The 23,299-nt window shown below is 42.0% G+C and overlaps 1 protein-coding gene and 2 pseudogenes across 1 annotated transcript; all 3 read right to left on the bottom strand.

The window, feature by feature from the left end:
• Positions 1-8,289: 8,289 nt before the first annotated feature.
• Positions 8,290-15,951, bottom strand: LOC117487610 (annotated as a pseudogene).
• A 36-nt stretch (positions 15,952-15,987) lies between these two features.
• On the bottom strand, positions 15,988-17,014 carry LOC117487590 (uncharacterized protein K02A2.6-like). The gene has a single exon (XM_034136214.1). It carries the CDS (start codon positions 17,004-17,006, stop codon positions 16,134-16,136), a length of 873 nt encoding a protein of 290 aa, XP_033992105.1. The 5' UTR covers positions 17,007-17,014; the 3' UTR covers positions 15,988-16,133.
• Positions 17,015-17,318: 304 nt separating this feature from the next.
• On the bottom strand, positions 17,319-18,509 carry LOC117487587 (annotated as a pseudogene).
• Positions 18,510-23,299: the final 4,790 nt, after the last annotated feature.

The raw sequence follows: 23,299 nt of genomic DNA, 5'->3' as shown, positions 1-23,299 counted from the left end.
ATGAAAACGTTTTGACTAGTGAATAACTGTGCAGTGTTTCTGTAATTTGCTTCACTAACTCATGGCACTAATCGTCTGTTTCAGGCGAGGAAAATCAGCAACTCTCGGGATTGGAAACAAGCGAGCTTGGCGTTGAAGATCAGAGCGCTTGCTCGTCTCCCTTACCGGCAACCAAACGCAAAGGTACACACACTGTAACTTTGTCTTGAAAGAACGTTACGCATGGAACTGATGTTCACAATCATGTTTATTTCCTTCTTGGTACAATTATGAAACAGCGTGAAAACGTATTCGCCTAGACCGGCATTTACAAATTTTCGCGCCTTTTTACTCTCTCACAAACATTGTAAACATCCGGGCTAGAGGTCACATGACTTCCGGTAAGAAATCGCTTCCACTTGGAGCATATATCGCCACCTACTGTTGATTTATTAAAGGTTTTTATTAAATCCTTGTCCTCAGACCAGTGCTTTTGAGGAATTTGAAGATCAGCTTGTTTGCTTCATTTCTTGATTTACTTTCATATATTGACTTGAAATCCATGTCCTTGACGTTGAGTTGTTCCAGTGCAGTTTTCAGAATGAGTCTTTGTCTGTTATAATCCGGGCAGCTAAAAAATACATGATTGTCTCTGGTTGTTGATCTTGTATCTTGCTTATTTTCCCCTCTTAGGAAAGCGGACACAGGATGCACTTTTCTTTGAGACCGTCCAGGCGTTGGAGGACCGGCGTGCCGTGGTGAATGAGTCGCTGCGCGGAGATCAGGTGGTGCAGTTCACCAAGGCCCAGGAAACGGAGGCCAAAATGCTCACCTTGATGGAGCGCCAGGCAGAAGTGTTCCAGCAGCAGATGGAGCGCCAGCAGCAACAGGATGAAGTGTGGGCGCTGCGCCATGAGGAAGCGTCGGCGCAGCGCGAGCGGCGCAGCGCGAGCGGCGCCAGGAGCTGCGCCAGGAGCTGCGCCAGGAGCGGCAGGATGAGCGACAAACTGCATTTAATAATGGGTTTCTGGAAGTGCTTTCCCAGCTAATGAAAGCCAACAGGTCTTCCTCCCTTTAGTGGCCACTGTTAATGTCTGCTGCTGAGCCTATGCCTAGTTTAGGCATAGTTTAGTTTAGTTTAGTTTATTTGGTATAGTTTTTGTAAATACTGACACACGACACACAACTTTGCACTAAGGTGTGTATGCTGCTGAGACTATCCCCACACCTGGGACAGTTTTATTTTATATTGTTATTACTGTTATCACTTTATTTTATATATAATGTTTACTGACACTTTATTTACATTAAAAATTGTTCTATTTCATGTTATGTCTTGAGAGTGCAATAAAGAAAACCGACATGGCGATTAAACAGATCCTGTATCTTGCTTATTTCTGACACTTTATCTTTAGTGACCTGTGTAGCATCCTATATATCACATGTAAGTGATTATTCTGATACCATCATGTTTCATCGGTTATAAACTGGCAAAGCTTTATTTGTCATTTATTTATCATCAATGTTGCAACCTTGTGGAGGAATGGCAGCGTCACATACACAAATATGATAATTTATATAATTTTAAATATTATTTGACCTAAACTGTTAATTCCCCCCCATTTCACACAACACAACATGGAGTCCACTATGGGCCAAAACTAACATGAAAGTTTCCATTTTTCATGTTTTTATTTCCAAAATGAAACCATAAAAAACTAGGGTTGTGAATGCTAGGTTAGTATCATCATAGGGCAAAATAAAGACTGATGCACCAAATGAAACTAGGGGTAGATGGTGACTTAGTTTGAATACAGTCACGTCACGTTCAAAATGGCCCATGTAAAAAGTAAAGTGCTCAAAAGCAGCTAGTTTACTATGAATTCAAGTTTACATTAAAAAGCAGAACAATTATCAATACATTTCTGAAGTTATTTACCGATTTCTACATTCCCCTCGTCTCCGTTTTCAAGATTTGTTGACAGCAGAGCCGTATAATAGAAGAGTTACGACATACAAATTGTTCTATTTCATGTTATGTCTTGAGAGTGCAATAAAGAAAACCGACATGGCGATTAAACAGATCCTTATTTTATATTGTTATTACTGTTATTATATAGTACAACTGACACTTTATTTTATATTGACAATGTTTACTGACATGTACAACTGACACTTTAGTTACTAACATGTATGTTAGTTTTGGCTGCTATTACACTATTGTAATGTTGCCTGTCTTGACTGCAAAATGAAAGAGAGAAACAAAAGCACTGTACAAATGATCAGCTTTATTGTCAATGTTTACATTTATTGTTTACAATGTACAATTTACACGCTGTTCAGATGCCTCATAAGGGCTGTGCGTGTGTCTTGCCCCCCAGCCTCGGCAATGGCTGGCGCTGGCCCATCAAGCTGGGTCGCCGGTAAGGCAGTCCATTCGTCCCTGTACTCATCGTCATTACTTTCACAAAGGTTATGTAACACGCAACATGCTGCCACCTGGATTTTTATCTTGTCCATCTTGCAGTCGTTTCTTTTCATCAAGCACCGCCACCTGCCCTTCAATCTGCCAAAAGCGTTCTCCACCACCACTCGTGCTCGGCTTGTTTTGTGATTGTACACAAGTTGCTCGGGTGTGAGCCTTCCTTGGAAAGGTTTCATCAGCCATCTTTGCAGGGTGTAGGCTGAGTCACCAAGGATATAGTAACCCACATCATGTCCACCAATATTCTTTGTTACATGAGGAAGTAGACCACCCTTATCCACAAAACTACACAGTGATGACATGCCGAACACTCTGCTATCATGCATGCTACCTGGTAAGCCAACAAAAACATTCCAAAAGAGGCCTCTACCATCCACAAATCCCTGCAGGACGAGCGAGTGCCAGCCTTTGCGGTTGAAATACTCGTTGTGGTATTCCTCTGGTCTCAGAATGGGGATGTGTGATCCATCTACTGCACCTACACACTGTGGCACACCCCATCTGCGCTCAAAAAATAACGCCATCTCCTCTAACTTCTCAGCGTTCGGCCATGGCATGAACTCACAAAGGAGTATGCTCACAACAGAGGAGCAGAACTCGTGCACACAGTAACACACTGTAGATCTGCCGACTCCAAACAAATGAGAGATGGTCCTGTACTCAGAGCTGGTCGCAAGTTTCCACAGTGCTATGGCGATTTTTTTAGCCACAGGGACACACTCCCGGAAGTTGGTGTCGCTTCTCCCCAACGTTGCTTCCAGGCGACTACAGAGGTATTGGAAAGAGTGCTTGGACATTCGGAAATCTTGGATCCACTGCACATCGGTGTACGTTGGCACCACCTTCTCCCACCAGGCTGAGGTTCTATTGTTCACCCAGAGAGAGCGCGGGACACGACGCGTCCCATAGTATTTGCATATCTGGAACACATACAAAGGCGCAAATTAGCTCTACATAACTCCACAAATCCTACATTAGATAGTATTAATAATTTACTGAACTTACCATTGCTGTTCTTAGGGCGTGAAAACGCTCATCGTCATCAGCCATCCTACGGTGAAACATGGCAGTCATGTGTGCTTTCCGTCGGCCCATCCTTTTCCTAAGGCTTTTAAACTGCCTTTGATGCTGAAGAAACTTTGCGATTATAGCATTCGACGTGTGGCGGCTCCGGATTTGTGTCGGACGCCTAATAGGCTCAGGCTCTGGCTCAGGCCGCATTAACGAAGTTACAAAGCTGTATAACATGAGCACAAACAGCACAACTTCAGTCGACTCCATCTCCATCATGTCTGAGGTCGGAAGGTAAACAACAGACAGTATACACGGGAAGTTTTTCTTCTTCTTCTTCTCTTGTTTTGTAGCGGATTGCAAACAACTTTAAGGTGCTTACCGCCACCTACTGTACTCGCCGTGAAGTGGTTTGTGGCCTGCCAGTAAAGCCAAAGCAGAAGAAGAAGAAGTGACGTCAACGGCTCATTTGCGTAATCTTCCCTCAGGGAAAAGTACTCCGGTGTGAACGCGATCTGTACTAAGTGCCCTGGGGTTAAAAGCGCCGGGGCTCTTAGTGCCGGAACTAAGTCCAGGAAAGTACTTGGTGTGAACGCGGCTATTATTGGGGGATATAGTGCTATAAGACAAGATAGAAATGATGGTCAGGGGGGGGGATGTGCAATCTTTATCAGAGAAGTCATGTCTTATAGTAGGCTAACATTTAAGAACAGTCATGATTTAGAAATAGTGGGTGTAGAAGTTTGGATTAATAAAAGGAAAATTAGTGTCCTGAATTTTTATAATCCATGTAATAAACTCAAAATAGAGGAATTAGACATTCTTTGCCAAGGAAATGAAATAATATGGTGTGGTGATTTTAATGCACATAATACAATGTGGGGAGGGAGATCAACAGATTACAACGGACAGGTGGTGGAGGACTTAATGGAGACAAAGGAATTAGTTTGTTTAAATAATGGGCAAGGTACAAGACTCAATTTTAGAGATGGAACAGAGTCTGCGATCGATCTAACTCTGGTAGTGAATTAGCTTCTGGTAGCAGTTGGGAAGTATTGGCAAATAACAGTATTGGGAGTGATCATCTTCCGATTATAATCAAGTGTGATATAAGTAATGTGGTTGAGCTAGACGGTATCATGAGATGGACTTTTTCTAAAGCAAATTGGGAGATGTTTGCTAAATTGTGTGATAATGAATTTGATCAGATTGATATGGCAGGAAGTATTGATGATATAAATGAGCAATTTACTTCAAATATAATTAAAAGCGCTAATCAATCTATTGGGAATAAAACTGGTAAACTTAGTAAATGTGTTAAGATGGTACCGTGGTGGAACAAAGAATGTAATGATGCAATCCGAAACAAAATCAGGCTGTTTGGAAAGCTAAGAAAGACACATTCATTACACAATGTATTAGAATATAAGAAGGCACAGGCTCAGGTAAGGAACATTGTTAAAAGAGCAAAAAGGGAGTGTTGGAGAGGATTCTGTTCAAGTATTGGGAGAACTACGCCATTAGATAAAGTATGGGGAATGATTAAGAAGATGAGGGGAATTAGACAGCAGAGTAACCTGCCAGTGTTAGAGACTGGAGGGAAGTTGGTGCTATGGAGAAGGCACACATTCTAGCTACAAATGTTGTCAAAGTTCATTCTTCGTAAAATTTGACAGAAGAAGGTAAGATCAGGAGGCAGGAAGTGTTAGATGAGCATCCTAATGTATATGAAGAAAGACATTCGTCGCAGAGTGTTGTAAATGTACCTTTTTCTATTCAAGAGTTGAGAAGAGCATTAAGTAAGTGTAAAATGACTGCTCCTGGGAAAGATAATGTATGTTATATAATGTTGACCAAATTAAGTGATTTTGCATTAGGAAAGCTGTTGGAGATGTATAATAAGATTTGGGAGAAAGGGAAGCTGCCAATAATATGGAAAGAGTCTGTCATTATTCCTATTAGAAAACCTGGGAAAGATCCAACCAGTCCAGGCAGTTATAGACCTATAGCTCTGACATCGCACTTGTGTAAAGTTATGGAAAGAATGATAACAGAAAGGCTGACATACTACGTTGAGAAAAATGAACTAATGACTCCTTATCAGAGTGGGTTTAGAAGAGGGAGGAGTACTTTAGATCCACTGCTGTGCCTGGAATCTGAAGTCAGGAAAGCCCAAGCGAATAAGGAGTGTGTTGTAGCTGTATTCTTTGATGTGGAAAAAGCTTACGATATGATGTGGAAGGAAGGATTATTAATAAAACTGGACATTATGGGTCTGGGAGGTAATGTATATAATTGGATTATGGATTTTTTGTTTGGCCGTACCATCAGAGTCCGAGTTGGCAATTCTTATTCTCGAAGGCATGAAGTTGAAAATGGAACCCCGCAGGGGAGTGTAATTAGTCCTCTTTTGTTTTCTATCATGATAAATGATATATATACACAAGTAGGATCTGATATCGGTAAGTCACTTTTTGCAGATGATGGAGCTATTTGGAAAAGGGGCAGAAATGTAAATTATATTGTAGGTAAGATTCAGGAAGCCATTACGGAAATTGAAAGCTGGTCTCTGACACGGGGGTTTAGATTGTCGGTGGAAAAAACTGAAACTTTATTTTTTACGAGGAAAAGGATAGGTGAGGAGGTTAGGTTAAAACTTTATGGACAAGAACTAAAGAAAGTGAAGACATTTACATTTCTGGGAATATGGTTGGACGAGAGAGTCACATGGAGTACTCACATTGATAAAGTAGTAGATAAATGTAAAAGGGTTTTAAATGTTATGAGGTGCTTGGCAGGCACTAAGTGGGGGGCTGATAAAGCTGCTTTGAGGAACGTATACACAGCCTTAATTAGATCAGCCATAGAATACGGACTAATAGTGTATGGTTCAGCTGCATACTCTTCTCTTCAAAAATTAGATAGAGTCCAGGCACAAGCACTAAGGATATGCTGTGGGGCAGTCAGATCTACACCAGTGTCGGCACTTCAGGTAGAGGTCGGAGAAATACCCATTTTTTTGAGGAGAAAACAGTTAATTGTTAATTACTGGGCTAATCTACAGGGCCATAAAGATACTCACCCTACTAAACAAACTGTAAAAACAAGTTGGGAAAGTAACAAAGGGAAGTAGGAACGGGAAGCACTTGGGGGAGTAGTAGAAGAGAACAGAGCATTAACAGCAGGATACAATTGGGTCACTCTGGATTAAACTCATCACTGCATCTGATTGGAAAACATCCAAATGGCAATTGTGATGGTTGCCAACAACCAGAGACAATACATCATGTATTTTTTAGCTGCACGGATTATAACAGACAAAGACTCATTCTGAAAACTGCACTGGAACAACTCAACGTCAAGGACATGGATTTCAAGTCAATATACGAAAGTAAATCAAGAAATGAAGCAAACAAGCTGATCTTCAAATTCCTCAAAAGCACTGGTCTGAGGACAAGGATTTAGCATAAACATTTAATAAACCAACAGTAGGTGGCGATATATGCTCCAAGTGGAAGCGATTCGCCATTAAAGAAAAGAAGAAGAAGAAAAACCGAGAGAAGAAGAAGAAGAAGAACCTGGATCCATGTGGCGTCTCGTCGCTACGGTTCTCTCTCTCTGTGTTCCTGAGAAAGTGTGTGTGAGCTCCAGCACTACTGATCCATCATCTGTGTGTCTGGATAAACCTCCGAATGGACTCTGTGCTCTTTTTTCTGGAGCGTTTACCTCGGACTATAGGAGCTAGCTTAGCATGCTAGCTGGAAACACGTTAGCAACACTAGTCAGATTGAGAGTTTGATGGAGAGAGAAACGGTGTGTTTAACGGAGTCTGCAGGGAAAGGTGATCTAGGAAACATGAGTAAAGTCCAAATGCTGCTGTCGTTGAAGAAGCAGCGACTCACTACTGAAGAGATATTTACTCTGTTTGAACAAACAATAGCAGAGCTCGAGGAGGAGCTGTCTCTTTCCAAAGAGGAGAACAAGAGACTCCAGAAACTACTGGACGCTGTTTTACAGCCTCAGCTTCGGATACACAGAGCAGGTATGTTCCCTTTACTCTCCATTAACACTTTAAACTCTTCAGTAGCACTTTATTATCACATTAATAACACTTTAGACTAGGGGTGTCAAACTCAAGGCCCGGGGGCCAAATCCGGCCCGCGACTTCATTTTATGTGGCCCCACAAGAGCTTGCAAAGAATATAATATGTTTATTATACGGTTACATGCTACTTTACAGAAGCACGTTGCCCATAAACGACATGTCCCACAATGCATCTCAAATTTGACTTTTTCTCAGAATTTGACTTTTTTTGTCCAAATATGCCTTTTTTCTTAGAATTAGCCTTTTTCTCATAAATAGATTTTTTTTTCAAAATTTCACTTCTCTTTTTCAAAATGTCACTTCTCTTTTTCAAAATGTCACAATCAATGTTTTTCCAGTGTTGTATCTTGTGATCAATAATTGTATGTCCACAACATAGGAGTAGATTTAACTGGTTTTACTTTGGTAACATGCTTCCGGGACTTCCTCGTGGGAACATGTACAACAGGCTCTTTTTAATACCAAGAGTGAGTTTGCCCCCTGCTGGACAAATGCAATAACATGTAATAATAACACAAGGTAAGATACCACATTTCCCCCCCTTTAAGCTAACAATACTTCCCGAAGGTGGGGGTATAACATACTCCCGTTACACAACATTTCGAGGTACTGGCATAAACCATTTCACTTTCAAAGATTAACATTCTAAACCTTTCCTTAAAGTGAGATCAGAGAACTATGCTGCTCTATTAATGGAACATCTCTTGATCTATTTAACAAAGTCTTTCAAGTATACAGGTGGCTGTCTCTCGCGCTCTGATCGTCTCACCACGGGTGTAGCAGGCAAGTCCGGCGGGACCGGAGTACACAGAACCACTGGCTCACTTGCAGGAGGTCCTTCTTGCTTGATTGTCACTGGAACCACAGTGTCTCTGTTGGAGTCCAGCACCGGCTCTAAGGGCACGGTGTCTGTTAATCTGGCTCTTACTTGATCCACATGCCGCTTCACGACTTGACCACTTCCAATGATCACTGTATATGACACTGGACCTGATGAGCTCTCGATGACCGCAGCGATCCATTTAGGTCCATAAGAGTAGTTTTTGATGAACACTTTATCCCCAGGTGAGAAACTTCTCAGTTTCCTGTTTGTGTCATGGGACTGTTTCTGTTTTAGTTGTTTTTTGCTGCACTCTTGTTTTCACATCTGGCAGGAGCAGAGGCCTGTACTACGAAGCCGGATTTTTGCTTAGCGGGCTGACTTCAGGGAAAACTCGGGCTTTCCGGTCCTACGACGCTGGTTCTCTTTTTAGCGGGCTAAATCTCCATGGTAACTTATGCTGAGCGGCTAACCTCCCCGGGAGGAGGTTAGGTTGCAGGCTAAGAGATTAACTCAGTGAAAGCACCGCCTGCTGACCAATCAGAGCTCCGTGTGTGCGGAGTTTAAAGCGATCAAGTCATATTATTGATAGAGGAAATACAGAAAAACTGCCGTTGCAGGAAAGACGGCCGACAAAAATCAACTGACTGTGTGAACGTGAAAATTAATAGAATATCCCCTCCCATCTTCAGAGCAATCTGACTATTATAACATTAGCGTTAAGAAAGCTTACTTAAATATCTGCCACAACATAAGTAACCGGATCAGAGTAACATTAGGCCTATTTGAAACAATAGTAGGGGCTTTTACCAGCTCGCCAACTTACAGGCATCATAGCAGTATGAATAGCCTTAAAAACCCAACCCACTCTGCGGTAACGAGAGTCATGTATCTGAACCAAATGCCCTAAGTGAAGCCGTTAGTCTCATCTGACTGACCCAAGGGTTGGTGTTGGTGTGACAGGGAGGCTTCCAAGTGTTCATAGCAGATGTCATGCTTTCAGTTCATGGCTCAGTGGGGGGGAGCAGACCCATGTGAGACAGTATCAACGGCTGTAATGTTCAGTTTGAGGAGTGTCATTCTCTCTGGGAGCAGGAAATGGTGTCCATTCAGACCAGACCATTAATGTCATGTAGAGCAGCCATAGCATCTCTGTGACTGCACTCAGCCGGACTGCAGCAGGGCAGAACTGGGTGACTTATGCCCCTTTCACACCGGCGCTTTTCCAGCTCCTGCTGGGAGCTAGAGCCTGAAAAGCGCCGGTTTTTCCTGTTCACACCGCAGCGGCGGCGCGTCATAGCTCCGGAATGCGGTTCACTTCCAGCTCCAAAAAATTGTCGGTCCAGAGGCAAGAGCTTCGGAGCTATGACGCGGCGTCGCTTACGTCTCTTACGTCGAGGCGTGCAGGAAACCTTACTTTGACCATCCGTTCGCTGTTATTGATCATTGTGGAGATACATGGGCTGTACAGGTTGTCATGTCCGACTATCAGAAGTAGAATCATAATGAAAAATACGCCGGTAAAATGTGCCTGTAGAAAACGGCTTAGCAAGTAGTCAGTTTAGCTTCGGTTGCTATGCTAACATCACCCATGTTATACCAGAGAAACTTTCATAACAGCGTTGTGATGCCAAACAGCGTCAATTCAGACTGACACACATTCACTTAAGGGGAACTGGGGATATGTATCAGCTGCTTGTGTGACAGTCAGACAGTGAATACTTTAGAGCCGTGTGAGCTAACCCGGAGCTAACGGGAGAATAAACTCCCGTGGAAGTGCAGCCAGCACTGCAGCGGTCGGTAAATGCCGCTGAAACACATTAATAAACAATGAACCACGGCACTCTGGAGAAAAGTATAAGGTTGGAGAAGTCGTTATTTAATTTAATCTGGCTTCGTATGATTAAAAGCAACACGACCCGACGCAGTCCCCGGCCCGTTGTTGTTGTGGGAGAAAATCAGCGACGTAAACTGTGACGTCATGACGCAGCAGCGGCAGCTCTGGGCAGTGTGAACAGAGCGGGAGCTGAAAAGGGAAACGGGAGCTGAACCAGAAAAGCTCTCGCGAGGAGCTAGAAAGTGAAAAGCGCCGGTGTGAAAGCCGCAATAGTGAAGCCGTCCAAGGCCCCCCAATTGCTCTGCTTTTGTGTGGCTCATTCAGTGAGCACTGTAGCTGACCCCCCAGTGAGACGGAGGCTCATCTGCCTGTATTCCTTCTGCTATCTGCTTGAGAGCAACTGCGTATTCCTGATGCATCCAGGTGTCCCCCCCGTGATGGGAGAGGTTAGGAAGACATCAAACTCCTCCAAGAAACATGGAACCTTGTATTATAGAAGCCTCTGAAACCCTCGCTCGTCCTGCAGGGTTGTCTGCTAGAGCCCACCGAGCAGAAAGATGAAGAGAAGTATCCCATCTTATCAGAAAGGTGAAGAGAAGCATCCCATCTTATCAGAAAGGTGAAGAGAAGCATCCCATCTCGAACGACCTCGTGCTTCCTTGCACGTGGCTGGGGGTGCTCTCTGCACCCGGAGAGTGTGACCCTCTCTCTCTGACCCTTGGCCTTGAGAGATGTCCTAGTTATTGGGTTAACACCTGATAGGGATGTTTTTCTGAGTGAAGACAACTCAAAGTAATGGATTAGCACATTATCATTTAATTACAAAAATAGGATAGGCCCCTCAGAATGATTTGGGAGCCTTCCTGACACATGCACATTATCATTTTGAAGGTTTGTGTTAGTCATTGAACATGCAAGAATCATATACTCATCAGTCCATAGCAGAGACATGTTATTGTAAGTTAAAGGTGAGCTAGTCCCTGTGGATATAACCCCTTCTCAATGATTCTAAATGTATATTAATTCACCATTTACCTTTTGATAAAATATTAGTTTATCAGAAATATTTAGTTCTTCCATAAAACATAGGTTTGAGAAATAAATTACCCAATATAAAATAAATTACTCAATATAATTGACTCTTCCCTCCCTTTTCTTACATATGGTACATATGAAATAATAACTTAGGAGTCTATTTAAACATGGTATAGTTTATAATCTATTAATCGAGAAGACTCAGTATCACCTGTGTGCAGCTTACAAAAACCATTGTGATAAACATATATTATGCAGGAAATTGATACATTTGTTGAAAAACAAAGCATATCTGATTTGGGAGGAAAAGCTTCATCCCTTTAACATCTGAGTTATTACTGATGGCATAGCATGAATGATACTGGGTGTCTGAGGGTGTCATTACTGAGAAATGTCAAACAAAATCAAAACCTTACATTTGAAAACAGGTTTGCATTTCTCCACTGAAGGTGACGTTATCATTGGAAACAATAAAAGCTAATTGTTTTGATGTAGAATCTATACATTGAATCGTTAGAGCAGAACAGAATGGTTGTATTGTAGCCTGAGTTTTGTGCAGCCTTTAGTTTTACCAGGTGGAAACATTGTCTATATAATGTGAATACATGTAGAACTAGACATTAAGAGACCCCTGACATTAGGCCTATTTGAAACAATAGTAGGGGCTTTTACCAGCTCGCCAACATACAGGCATCATAGCAGTATGAATAGCCTTAAAAACAACCCACTCTGCGGTAACGAGAGTCATGTATCTGAACCAAATGCCCTAAGTGAAGCCGTTAGTCTCATCTGACTGACCCAAGGGTTGGTGTTGGTGTGACAGGGAGGCTTCCAAGTGTTCATAGCAGATGTCATGCTTTCAGTTCATGGCTCAGTGGGGGGGAGCAGACCCATGTGAGACAGTATCAACGGCTGTAATGTTCAGTTTGAGGAGTGTCATTCTCTCTGGGAGCAGGAAATGGTGTCCATTCAGACCAGACCATTAATGTGATGTAGAGCAGCCATAGCATCTCTGTGACTGCACTCAGCCGGACTGCAGCAGGGCAGAACTGGGTGACTTTTAGTGAAGCCGTCCATGGCCATAGACAAAATGGAACCACGTACTAACAAAAGGGACACAAGGTCATCAATGTCTCTCTTTACCTTTAGCCTAATTGTAAAACAAATTAGTGGAAGAAATGTGGAACCCTAATCCATCATCATGTGAAATTTAGAGTTAATTTAAATAATTACTTATGGGTTGAAGTCAAATTAACATTAGAACTAAAGTCAGTCAAAATTGGACGTGCACGGATCAGAATCTAATCAATACACCATTTCCCAGCTCTGTAATGAAAAGGATATCAAGATTAGGTACATTACAGGAGTGATAAAACATCCAAACATGCACACGTATCTTATTCTAGTAGAGATTAGAGGACAGGTCTAATGTTGTGAACAAAATGATCAAGTCAAGTTCTTTTATTTAATAATTAATCTTAAATTACTAATAACTTTAAAGAAGGCAACAATTTACAATGTGGATAAGGTGACTACTTATCCAAAGTGTGTGTGTGGGTGTGTGAACAGCTTGTCTGCCCAAGGTTAAAACATTTGGGACAGCAGTGAGAATGTTATGAGAAACAATTTGTTGCTTAGACTGAACTCGAAAGAAGCTGAGATTGGAACATTTTAAATAAATCAAAACACTTGCACCTTAATTAAATACATTTGACATTTAGCTTGAGCTGGGTTCAATACTTTCTTTATGGTATTTAAATTGGGCTCAAGTAGAACCTTTACATGGATTTGGCTTGCAACACAAAGTGATACCGATCTCTGTCTGTTATGATTTGAAAGTCTCATGATTTTGGTTGATACGAGAAATCATTTGAAGAATGTTAAACTATATTTAAAACTGTAATTAAACTTCAACTTATATTAATTATCTGAATCCAGTGGCCAGTTGGAACAGATAATCAACAAAGTTTCCATTTTGCAGCAACAGCGCAAAAGGTTTCAACAATAATTTGTATTATGTCTGAGTCTAGTTCTGTCTTATCAGCTTTGTTTCGGAATGTGTTCAATACATTACGTTTTTTTTCATTATTACCATACAATACATAGATTTAAGAATAAATGAAACAAATAATACAACATTGACCTAAAACAGCAGACAGATTTTGCCACCCTGACCTCCTCAGGCAGGTCTTTACGACCAGCAGTGATGCCTCTGAGGGTCTCAGGGTGCAGGACGGGGCATAGGGTTTATAAAAGGTCACAAACATATCTTAACATACCAGCAATACAATTTAAGAATGTATTCTTAAAGTAATATAATCTTCTCTTCTTCTTACACCTACAGCGCACACCCTGAACAGTGTGCTCCTTGTTTACATGTTCCTCTGCACACTCAGATGCAGGACATAAAACACTCTTTTGCTATTTATTTTCATTTTGCAGCACATCTATACTACCAGAATTTTGCAAAACACTATATATTATTTATCTTTCTCAAGTCATTTACTTTTGGTGAGTTAACTAAAGCTTAGTTTATTTTACCCTGGCTATGGACTGATTCATTATTAGTTGTTACAAAACATGCACAAGACGGCGGTTAGACAAACCAATATAGACCCCTGATACAAACAATCAGACAAACAAACATGAACTCGTAATAAACACCAGTGCGACAGCAAAGTTCATCCAGCTCAATTTAGTCCGGATTAAAGAGGTTTCAGAGGGGGTAGGGACTATTATGATCTCTCCCAATGGGAATCCAGTGGGGTACCTTGACTCGTACCTCCACCCTTGTATACAAGTCCTTAGATCGGTGCCTGAAGACCGTCCAAGAGCAATAACTAGCTTATCCTCTTGCGACTCCACTATCCCTGCTCTAGTGGTGCTATGCCCCCCCGATCAGGAGCACATAGACTTTTTTCCTCTACCCTTTCTATCCGAAACCACACAGTTAACTGTAGTCCTACTCGACCAGCCTACACACCTCCCATCATGCTCATCCCAACGATGAAACACAGTTTTGCTCTACACTTGCATACCACTGCCCACCCATGATCAATTTGACTCTTTGATTTGTGATGTGAATCCTCCGGCCGAATACTCTGAATAAACCCATCAGTGTTTGACATCAAAGCTCCAACTCTCACCGTGTCTCCTTCCTGAGTCGGTGACTCCATGCATTACTACACAGAAGTTTCCTCCACAATGGATGTTTAAAGTTTAACTTCTTCATATTTGACTAATATTAAAGTTCACTTTTCATTCAGGAAGTATGACGCTGCGCTGTCAGTACGCTTGTCCATGTTTGAGATTGGTCGAATGCTCCAAATACCACCCCTTTCATGTGAACGCGCACCTAACTAGATAGGACACGGCTGGCTTGAGCGATCCACTTGATAACCAGCGTCGTAGTACAGTTTAGCGAGAGCGCGTATGTTTTGGATTGGGCCAACCGGCTAACTCAAACATATCCAGGTTAGGAAAATCCGGCTTCGTAGTACAGGCCTCAGGTCTAATGCAGATCTGAGTCTCCTTGACATCATCAACTCTGCAGGCGACACGCCTGTGGTCGCGTGAGGTGTGATGCGGTAACTGAACAGAAACCTTGACAGTCTAGTTTGCAATGTTTCACCTTTCATCTTTTTCATCCCCCCTTTGAAGGTTTGGACCGCCCTCTCTGCCAGCCCATTAGAAGACGGGTGAAATGGTGCTGACCTCATATGGCGGATGCCATTTTGTTTCATGAAAGTCTCAAATTCAGCACTTGTGAAACAGGTTCCGTTGTCTGACACCAACATTTTTGGCAGTCCAAAAACACTGAAACTCTGACGCAGCTTTTTCAATGGTCACCTGTGATGTAGCTGACTTCACTGGATAAATATCCATCCATTTTGAGTGAGCATCCACTATCAGTAGAAACATCTCTCCCAGGAAAGGGCCTGCATAGTCCACATGAATTCTCGTCCAGGGAGACTCCGGCCACTCCCAGGGATGTAATGGTGCTGATGGTGGTGACTTGTGGTGCTTTTGGCACTCCTCACAAGACTGCACTTCCTTTTCTACATCCTGGTCCATCCCCGGCCACCATACATAAGATCTAGCCAGACCTTTCATCTTTGACATGCCGGAATGTGTTTGGTGCAGTACTTTCAATATCTTTTCCCTGCCTTTGTTTGGTACGATGACTCTGGCTCCCCAGAGCACGCAGCCATCCCTCACACTCAGTTCTTCTCTCCTCTGATGATACGGCTTGAGAGGAGCCTCAGTCACTGAAGGCCATCCCGACAGGACATAACCATGAACTTGAGACAATATTACATCCTTATCTGTCCAGTGTTTTATTTTTGGCTGTGTCCACGAGTGTGTCATCCAGAAGATCAATCATGAGCACTTGTTCTGCGGTCTCACTCTCTCGCACATCTTCCGACAGCGGCAGTCTGCTTAATGCGTCCGCATTAGCGTTGTTCTTTCCTGGTTTGTACACAATGTGATACTCATAGGCACTCAGGTGCACTGCCCATCTCTGAACTCTAGGGGAACCCATCTGTGGAATGGGTTTCTTTTCGTTGAAGAGAGAGATCAGTGGCTTGTGATCTGTATAGATGGTGAAAGTTCGACCATACAAGTACTTGTGGAATTTCTTGATTCCAAATATAACTGCTAAGCCTTCTTTGTCTAGCTGTGAGTAATTATTTTCAGTAGGCGCTAGGGTACGCGACATGAACCCCAAAGGACGTTCAGTTCCATCGTCCATTACGTGTGATAAAACAGCGCCCACCCCGTAAGGTGACGCATCACATGACATAATTAACTCTTGGTCAGCAGAGTAATGCACCAACACTTCTGCTGAGTTTAACAGGGCCTATGATTTTTTAAAAGCCTCTTCCTGTTTCTTTTGCCATGTCCATCGCACATCTTGTCGCAGGAGCTCATGCAGTGGTGCCAATAGTGTAGCTAAGTTTGGCAGAAATGTGTTATAGTAATTTAGCAAACCTAAGTACGACTTGAGTTCAGTAACATTTGTGGGGTTGGGAGCCTCCATGATGGCTTTGACTTTCTTTTCCATAGGGTGAAGTCCCTGTGCGTCCACTCGATGTCCCAGATATTCCACTTCCTCTTCCAGGAAAGTGCACTTGCTCCTTCTCAGACGCAATCCTGCCTCCTCCAGCTTTGCCAACACTGTCTCGAGGTTCTGCAGATGGTCTTCCTCATCCACACCGCTCACCAGGATGTCATCTAAATACACTGCCACAAAAGGAATGCCTTGCAGGAGACCTTCCAGTGTCCTCTGAAATATAGCTGGGGCTGATGCTACTCCAAAAGGCAGTCTGTTGTATGTGAATAAGCCTCTGTGCGTATTCACTGTTAAGTATTTCTTTGATTCATCATCCATGAGTATTTGCTGGTATGCATGACTCATGTCCAACTTTGTGAACTGTTTTCCTCCTGTCAGTGCTGCAAACAGGTCTTCCATTCGGGGTATGGGGTATTGTTCAAGTGAGGAAACTGTATTTACAGTGAGCTTGTAGTCTCCACATAGCCTTACTGTCCCAACAGGCTTCAGTATTGGAACCACTGGTGCTGCCCATTCTGCATGTTTAACAGGTGAGATTACTCCTTCTTTCAACAATCTGTCTATTTCTTCATCTACTTTGGTGCGCATGGCGTACGGGACAGACCTCGGACGGAAGAAACGAGGGACTGCATCAGCCTTTACATGGATGGTAGCTTTCATACCTTTCAGTGTGCCAAGCTCCTCTTTGAAGACATGTTCATGTTTGCTCAGTACTTGCTGCAGCGATTTGTCCTCTGTCTTCAGGTGTTTCAGGACTCGGGATTTGTGTCTGAGCTTGATTTCTTTCCAACTCAGATGTATTTCCTCCAGCCAGCCTCTTCCCAGCAGGCTGGGGCCGTCCCCTTTAACCACAATGAGGGGCAAGTACCGCCTTTGATGTTTGTATTTCACTTTAACAAGGGCAGCTCCGACCACATTAACAGGGTCACCTGTATAAGACTCGATGTGGATTTTGGTTGGTCTCAAACATGGACTTTTTGTGTCTTTTCATAGTCTTTGAAATGTCTGTTCATTCATTATTGTGAGACTACAGCCAGTGTCTATCTCAAAGTTAACAAACTTACTATCCAGCTTCACTTCAACCATGTATGGGTCTACTCGTCTCAGGTGCACTTCACTCATGCGTCCCAATCTGAACCTCATCTTATTCAGTAAGAATGTATCTTCTTCTGAGCTATCACTTTGGCTCCGTTGCTCTTGTACTTTATGAGAACGGTGATATGTGGTTTGCCTCCTTTCTCTCTTTGGGTCTGCATTTTTGTTGCTGTTTCCATTCTGTGTAGATCTACTACGACAAGCTCTGGCAATGTGTCCTATTTTACCACATGCATGACATGTCTCTTGTTTAAACTTACAGTCTGCTGCTTCATGCTGGGTTCCCTTGCATCTGTAACACTCTTTGGTAGGTTCTCTGTGTGCATAAGCCTCCTGTGGCTTTTTATCCATTTTGAAGCATTTAGCTGTGGCCCCTTGGCTTTGTATCTCCTGTGCATTTTTATTTGCAGTCTCTGACGCCACAGCAATTGATAATGCTTTTTCAAATGTTAAATCCGCTTCTGATAAGAGTCGTCTCTGAATCCGATCTTCATTTATTCCACAGACGATCTTGTCTCTCAACCTCTGCTGCAAAGTGTTACCATAGTTGCAATCCTGCGCTAACCGACGCAGCTCAGCCACGTATTCCATTACTGACTCATTGGGCTCACGGTTGCGGGAGTCAAACTTGTACCTTTGCACAATTTCACTAGGCTTTGGGTCAAAGTGATTTTTTTAGCAGCAGTTGTGTGTAAGTCTTATCCTTGGGCTTATCCGGACTGAGGAGGTTTTTCATAAGGCTGTATGTTGATGATCCCACAACACTTATTAATAGGGCTCTTTGTCTGTCTCCATTTTCAATTTCATTAGCCTCAAAAAACTGTTCCAATACCTCACAGTATTCTTCCCACTTCTGATTTTTTGCATCAAAAGGTGCCAGCGTGCCAATCATTGCCATTGTGTGTCAATGAATCCTCTCCTCCACCCGCAGACTTTGCTAATAATTTGAGCTAGCTGCCGCTAACGACCCAAACCTGCATGTAAGGTGCTAACCAGTCCGTTCGGCATGTCCTCTTTGATCCCGTATTGATCCTTGTCTTAATCCTCTTCTTAATCCTCGTCGCCAATAATATGTTGCTTTTCTTTTAAAATCATATTGTGACATTCTTACTGAAGAGACTTGCAATTATTTGCTCTAGACTTCTGCTTTCAGACGTAGTTAATTATGAAGTTATATTAATTAATGATATAGTCTTAAAGTTACAACCGGCCCTTTGAGTGCAACCATAATGCTGATGTGGCCCGTGATGAAATTGAGTTTCACCCCTGCTTTAGACCCTTTATCAGCACGTGCTGCAGGTAGTACATCCTGAAGTAAAAGTACAAACACCACACTGTGAAAATACTCCATTATTATAATTATTACGGAAGAGCAAACCTACCAAAATAAATATATTTATAAAAATACATACATTGAATAATATGCTATTTAATTTACTGATTTAAATATTACCCATGCATGTAGGCACTAGTTGATTAAATGTGACATACATTGATACTTTAGTTTTAATGTGCTTCTTTATTCACCTTTTCTTTTTAAATGTGTAAAAGCAAATAAAAACAAATACGTTGGATTAATTCAAATTGCGCGAGAATAATTCATAATGAAATCAATGAATAAATATGTTCAATAATAAATTAAACACATCTAAAATGTTACTTGATAAAGAATAGGGGAACTCGTACAAATGTCATTAAGTAATTCAAACGTTAATATAAATTAATGTAAAATCTCAATCAATCAATTATTGCCAACATGTATTTATAATATATTCTGTATATATATAAAAGTTTGGACACATCTTGTCATTCGAAGATTTTTATTTATTTAAATTGGTTCTACTTTGTAGATTTATACTGAAGACGTCAAAACTATAAAAGAACACATGGAATTATCTAGTAAACAAAAAAGTGTTAAAAAATCCAGAATATGATTTATATTTAGCTGGCTACTGCAGAATGCTGTGGGAGCCATGCTGGTTAAGGGTGCCTTGAATTCTGAATAAATCACCAACAGTGACACCAGCAAAGCCCCCCCCCCCACCACCATCTCACCTCCTCCTCCATGCTTCACAGTGGGAACCACTCATGCAGAAACCATCCGCTCACCTTCTCTGCGTCTCACAAAGACACGGAGGTTGGAACCAAAAATCTCTAATTTGGACTCATCAGACCAAAGTAATAATAAATTAATAATACATTTAATTTATATAGCGCTTCTCATCTGCCAAGACAAATCTCGAAGCAAATTCGAAGTACAGATTTCCACTGGTCTAATGTCCAGTCCTTGTGTTTCTTGGCCCACACAACTCTCTTCTTCTTGTTGTTCATCCTCAGCAGGGTAGGATTTTCACCGACGGCCATGCCGTCATTGCCCCTCGGTCTGGCCGTGAAGCCCCGAAAATAATTGTACGTCCTACGGCCACCATGGCCTGTGTGCCCCTGATACTGTTAACATTTCGAAGTTACTTTAAAAGCATCAGAACAGTGGTTTCTGAACTGCATTATGCTGCGTTCACAACGGACGCGATGCGAATATTCTCATCGCTCTAACCGCTGGAGTTTCACCGCGGCTGTCAGCTGTGTTTACTCCTGTCATTAAAACAGGACGCACTGGAGAGGGGGCGGGGCTTATATCCATGTAAATACTGTGGTGGAAACCAACTACGACAAAATTAACCTATTCGACCGTGATTTAATTGTAATACACGTTTCAAAATGATGCCGAAGTAACTACATACTGACAACGGTTAGTAAAAACCATGCTTTGACAAGTGTGCAGACAAGACGGCAGGCGAAAAACTTTTAAAATGGGTTTTCTCTGAATGGAGCGATCTCCATTCGATCAGATCAGAAACTAACATGTATCTGCTCCGTCCAAACTCACAACAACGTCCTAAAGACAGAATTAAAGCAGCGACTGTATTCACCATGACACAGACAGTCTGTGGTTTGTACATGTTTAACTTCTGTCTAGTTTCTGAACAGATATGAGGAGCAGTGAGGAGTTGATTAAACACACACACACACACACACACACACACACACACACTTTTGCATTTCAAAGTATTGCTTGTTCATACAGTTGAATGTTTGAGCTTCACTGTGCCCTGCTGAATGATGTATGTGCAGAGTTGGACCCTTGAAGGCTGTTTCTTCTGCTCTGAAATGGAATATATTTGTTACATATTAATAGAATTTTAGATTTTTTTTATTTGATTTTGGATTTGTGAATGGGAGAAGTAGTAGAGGAAAAAAATACCAAACACTAATTATTCATTTCATTTTATATACGGTAATACTAAGGAGGCATAGGCCTATATGATGATATAATGTTTGACATTATTGATATTAAAAAAGTGATTTGTTTTCCATGTCATTCATGTGTTTTTCTTATCAGAAAGTGAAGTTATTTATTTGTAAGCTCCAAATCCAAATGTTTCCCTCAATGGCCTTTGTGCCCTGAAAAACTGTGTGACACCAAAGGCCAAATGGCCTTGCCCCTAAAATGACGAAAATCCAAGCCTGATCCTCAGTAGTGGATCTTTGCAGCAATTGGACCATGAAGGCCTGATTCACGCAGTCTCCTCTGAACAGTGGATGTTAAGATTGTCTGCTCCTTGAGCTCTGTGATCATTTATGTGAGCTCGAATCTGAGGTGCTTTAATTTGCGGTTTCTGAGGCTGGTAACTCTGATGTATTTATCCTCTGAGCAGAGGTAACTCTTGCTCTTCCTTTCCCGGGGGGGTCCTCATGAGAGCCAGTCTCATAGCATTCGATGGTTTTTGCGACTGCACTTGAGGATACATTCAAAGTTCTTGACATTTTCCGGATCGACTGGCCTTCATTTCTTAAAGTGATGATGGACGGTCGCTTCTCTTTACTGGGTTGAGTGGTTCTTGCTATAATATGGATTACAACAGCAGTCAAATAGGGCTTTCCACTGTGCACTAACTCTACCTCTGCTCAACACAACTGATGGTCTCAAACACATTAAGAAGGCAAGTCATTCCACACATTGACTCTTGACAAGGCACACGTGTTCATTGAAAACCATTCCAGGTGACGACCTCATGAAGCTGACTGAGAGAAGCCAAGAGTGTGCAAAGCTGTCATCAAGGCAAAAGGGGGCTACTTTGAAGAATCTAAAATAAAAATCATATTCTTGATTTTTTAACACTTTTTTGTTCACTAGATAATTCCATATGTGTTCTTTCATAGTTTTGATGTCTTCAGTATTAATCTATAAAGTAGAAACACATTTAAATAAACAAAAAACATTGAATGAGAAGGTGTCCAAACTTTTGACTGGTACTGTATATAAAAAAACACACATATTTTAATATTGAGCAGGTTCCCTCATCTATAATCATTTATACAAGCGCAACTTTGAACATGTACAGCAGTAAAATGCAACATACACAATAATCAAGAAACAACATAAATTAAATACTCACAGGGAACATTTTACTGCACCGTCATTACTTTTACATAAGAAGGTGCCGTCAAATGTTCTGTTAATACTTGCATACTTTTACTTAAATAAGGTTTGAATGCATGATTTAAATTTGTAACAGAGTATTGTAATTCTATACTGTAGGCGTAGTGTATCTGTGAACGATCCCAAATACAATTCCTTGTTTACATTGCAGCTAGTGCTACGCCAGAAGAAAAAACCCTTTTTCATTTTGAACTGGAAGTGGAAAGGGGCTGGGCTACATGAGGTGACTTGAGCCAACACAAATACACAATAGGTGGGACTAAGAAAGATAATGTGAAAATATAAAAACAAAGGCATTCATTAGTCAAAATGTCTCCCATTGTAATGGTGATGAGATTTTTAAATACTTAACAGTTTGTTCTGACTGTGTGTTTCCTGTTTCCTGCAGACGTCCAGCAGCTGGTGGTGGTTAAAGAAGAGCTTCTCCCTGACCAGCAGGAGTGGAGCACCAGTCTGGACCATGAGGACCCAGAGCCCCCCCCACACATTAAGCAGGAACAGGAGGAACTCAGGATCAGTCAGGAGGGAGAGCAGCTTCAGGAGCTGGAGGAGGCTGATATCACCAAGTCCACTTTCACTCCTGACCCTGTGAAGAGTGAAGATGATCAAGAGAAACCTCAGTCCTCTCAGCCTCATCAAAGACAAACTGAACACATGGAAACAGAAGCTGATGGAGAGGACTGTGGAGGACCAGAACCAGCCAGGAGCTCAGATCCAGAGAGCAGTTTACAACCAAAGACTGAGGACGACACTGAAGACTCTTCTGAACCTGACACTGGAGACTCTTCTGAACCTGACACTGAAGACTCTTCTGAACCTGACACTGAAGACTCTTCTGAACCTGACACTGAAGACAGTGCTGATTGGAAGGAGACCACAGAACCTGCATCAGGCTCAAACTCACTGAAAAATAGACATGAATCTGTCAGTGATCCACGACGTAGTGCTGAAAAGAAACCATTCAGCTGCTCAGTCTGTAAGAAAGCTTTTTCACGGAGTGGAAATTTAAAGTCACACATGAGAATCCACACAGGAGAGAAATCAAACAGCTGCTCAGTCTGTAAGAAAGCTTTTTCACATAGTGGACATTTAAAGTCACACATGAGAAGCCACACAGGAGAGAAACCACACAGCTGCTCAGTCTGTAAGAAAGCTTTTTCACGGAGTGGAAATTTAAAGTCACACATGAGAATCCACACAGGAGAGAAATCAAACAGCTGCTCAGTCTGTAAGAAAGCTTTTTCACATAGTGGACATTTAAAGTCACACATGAGAAGCCACACAGGAGAGAAACCACACAGCTGCTCAGTCTGTAAGAAAGCTTTTTCACGGAGTGGATGTTTAAAGGAACACATGA

This window comes from Trematomus bernacchii, unplaced genomic scaffold (genome assembly GCF_902827165.1).
Source record: "Trematomus bernacchii unplaced genomic scaffold, fTreBer1.1, whole genome shotgun sequence".
Classification (NCBI taxonomy): Eukaryota; Metazoa; Chordata; class Actinopteri; order Perciformes; family Nototheniidae; genus Trematomus; species Trematomus bernacchii.
The sequence above is the reverse complement of the archived record's forward strand: the minus strand, read 5'-3'. Positions and strand labels throughout refer to the sequence as shown.

What these genes read in the sequence shown, in the direction of transcription:
- LOC117487590 (XM_034136214.1), bottom strand. Translation starts at nt 17,006, where the DNA reads ATGAAAGCTACCATCCATGTAAAGGCTGATGCAGTCCCTCGTTTCTTC.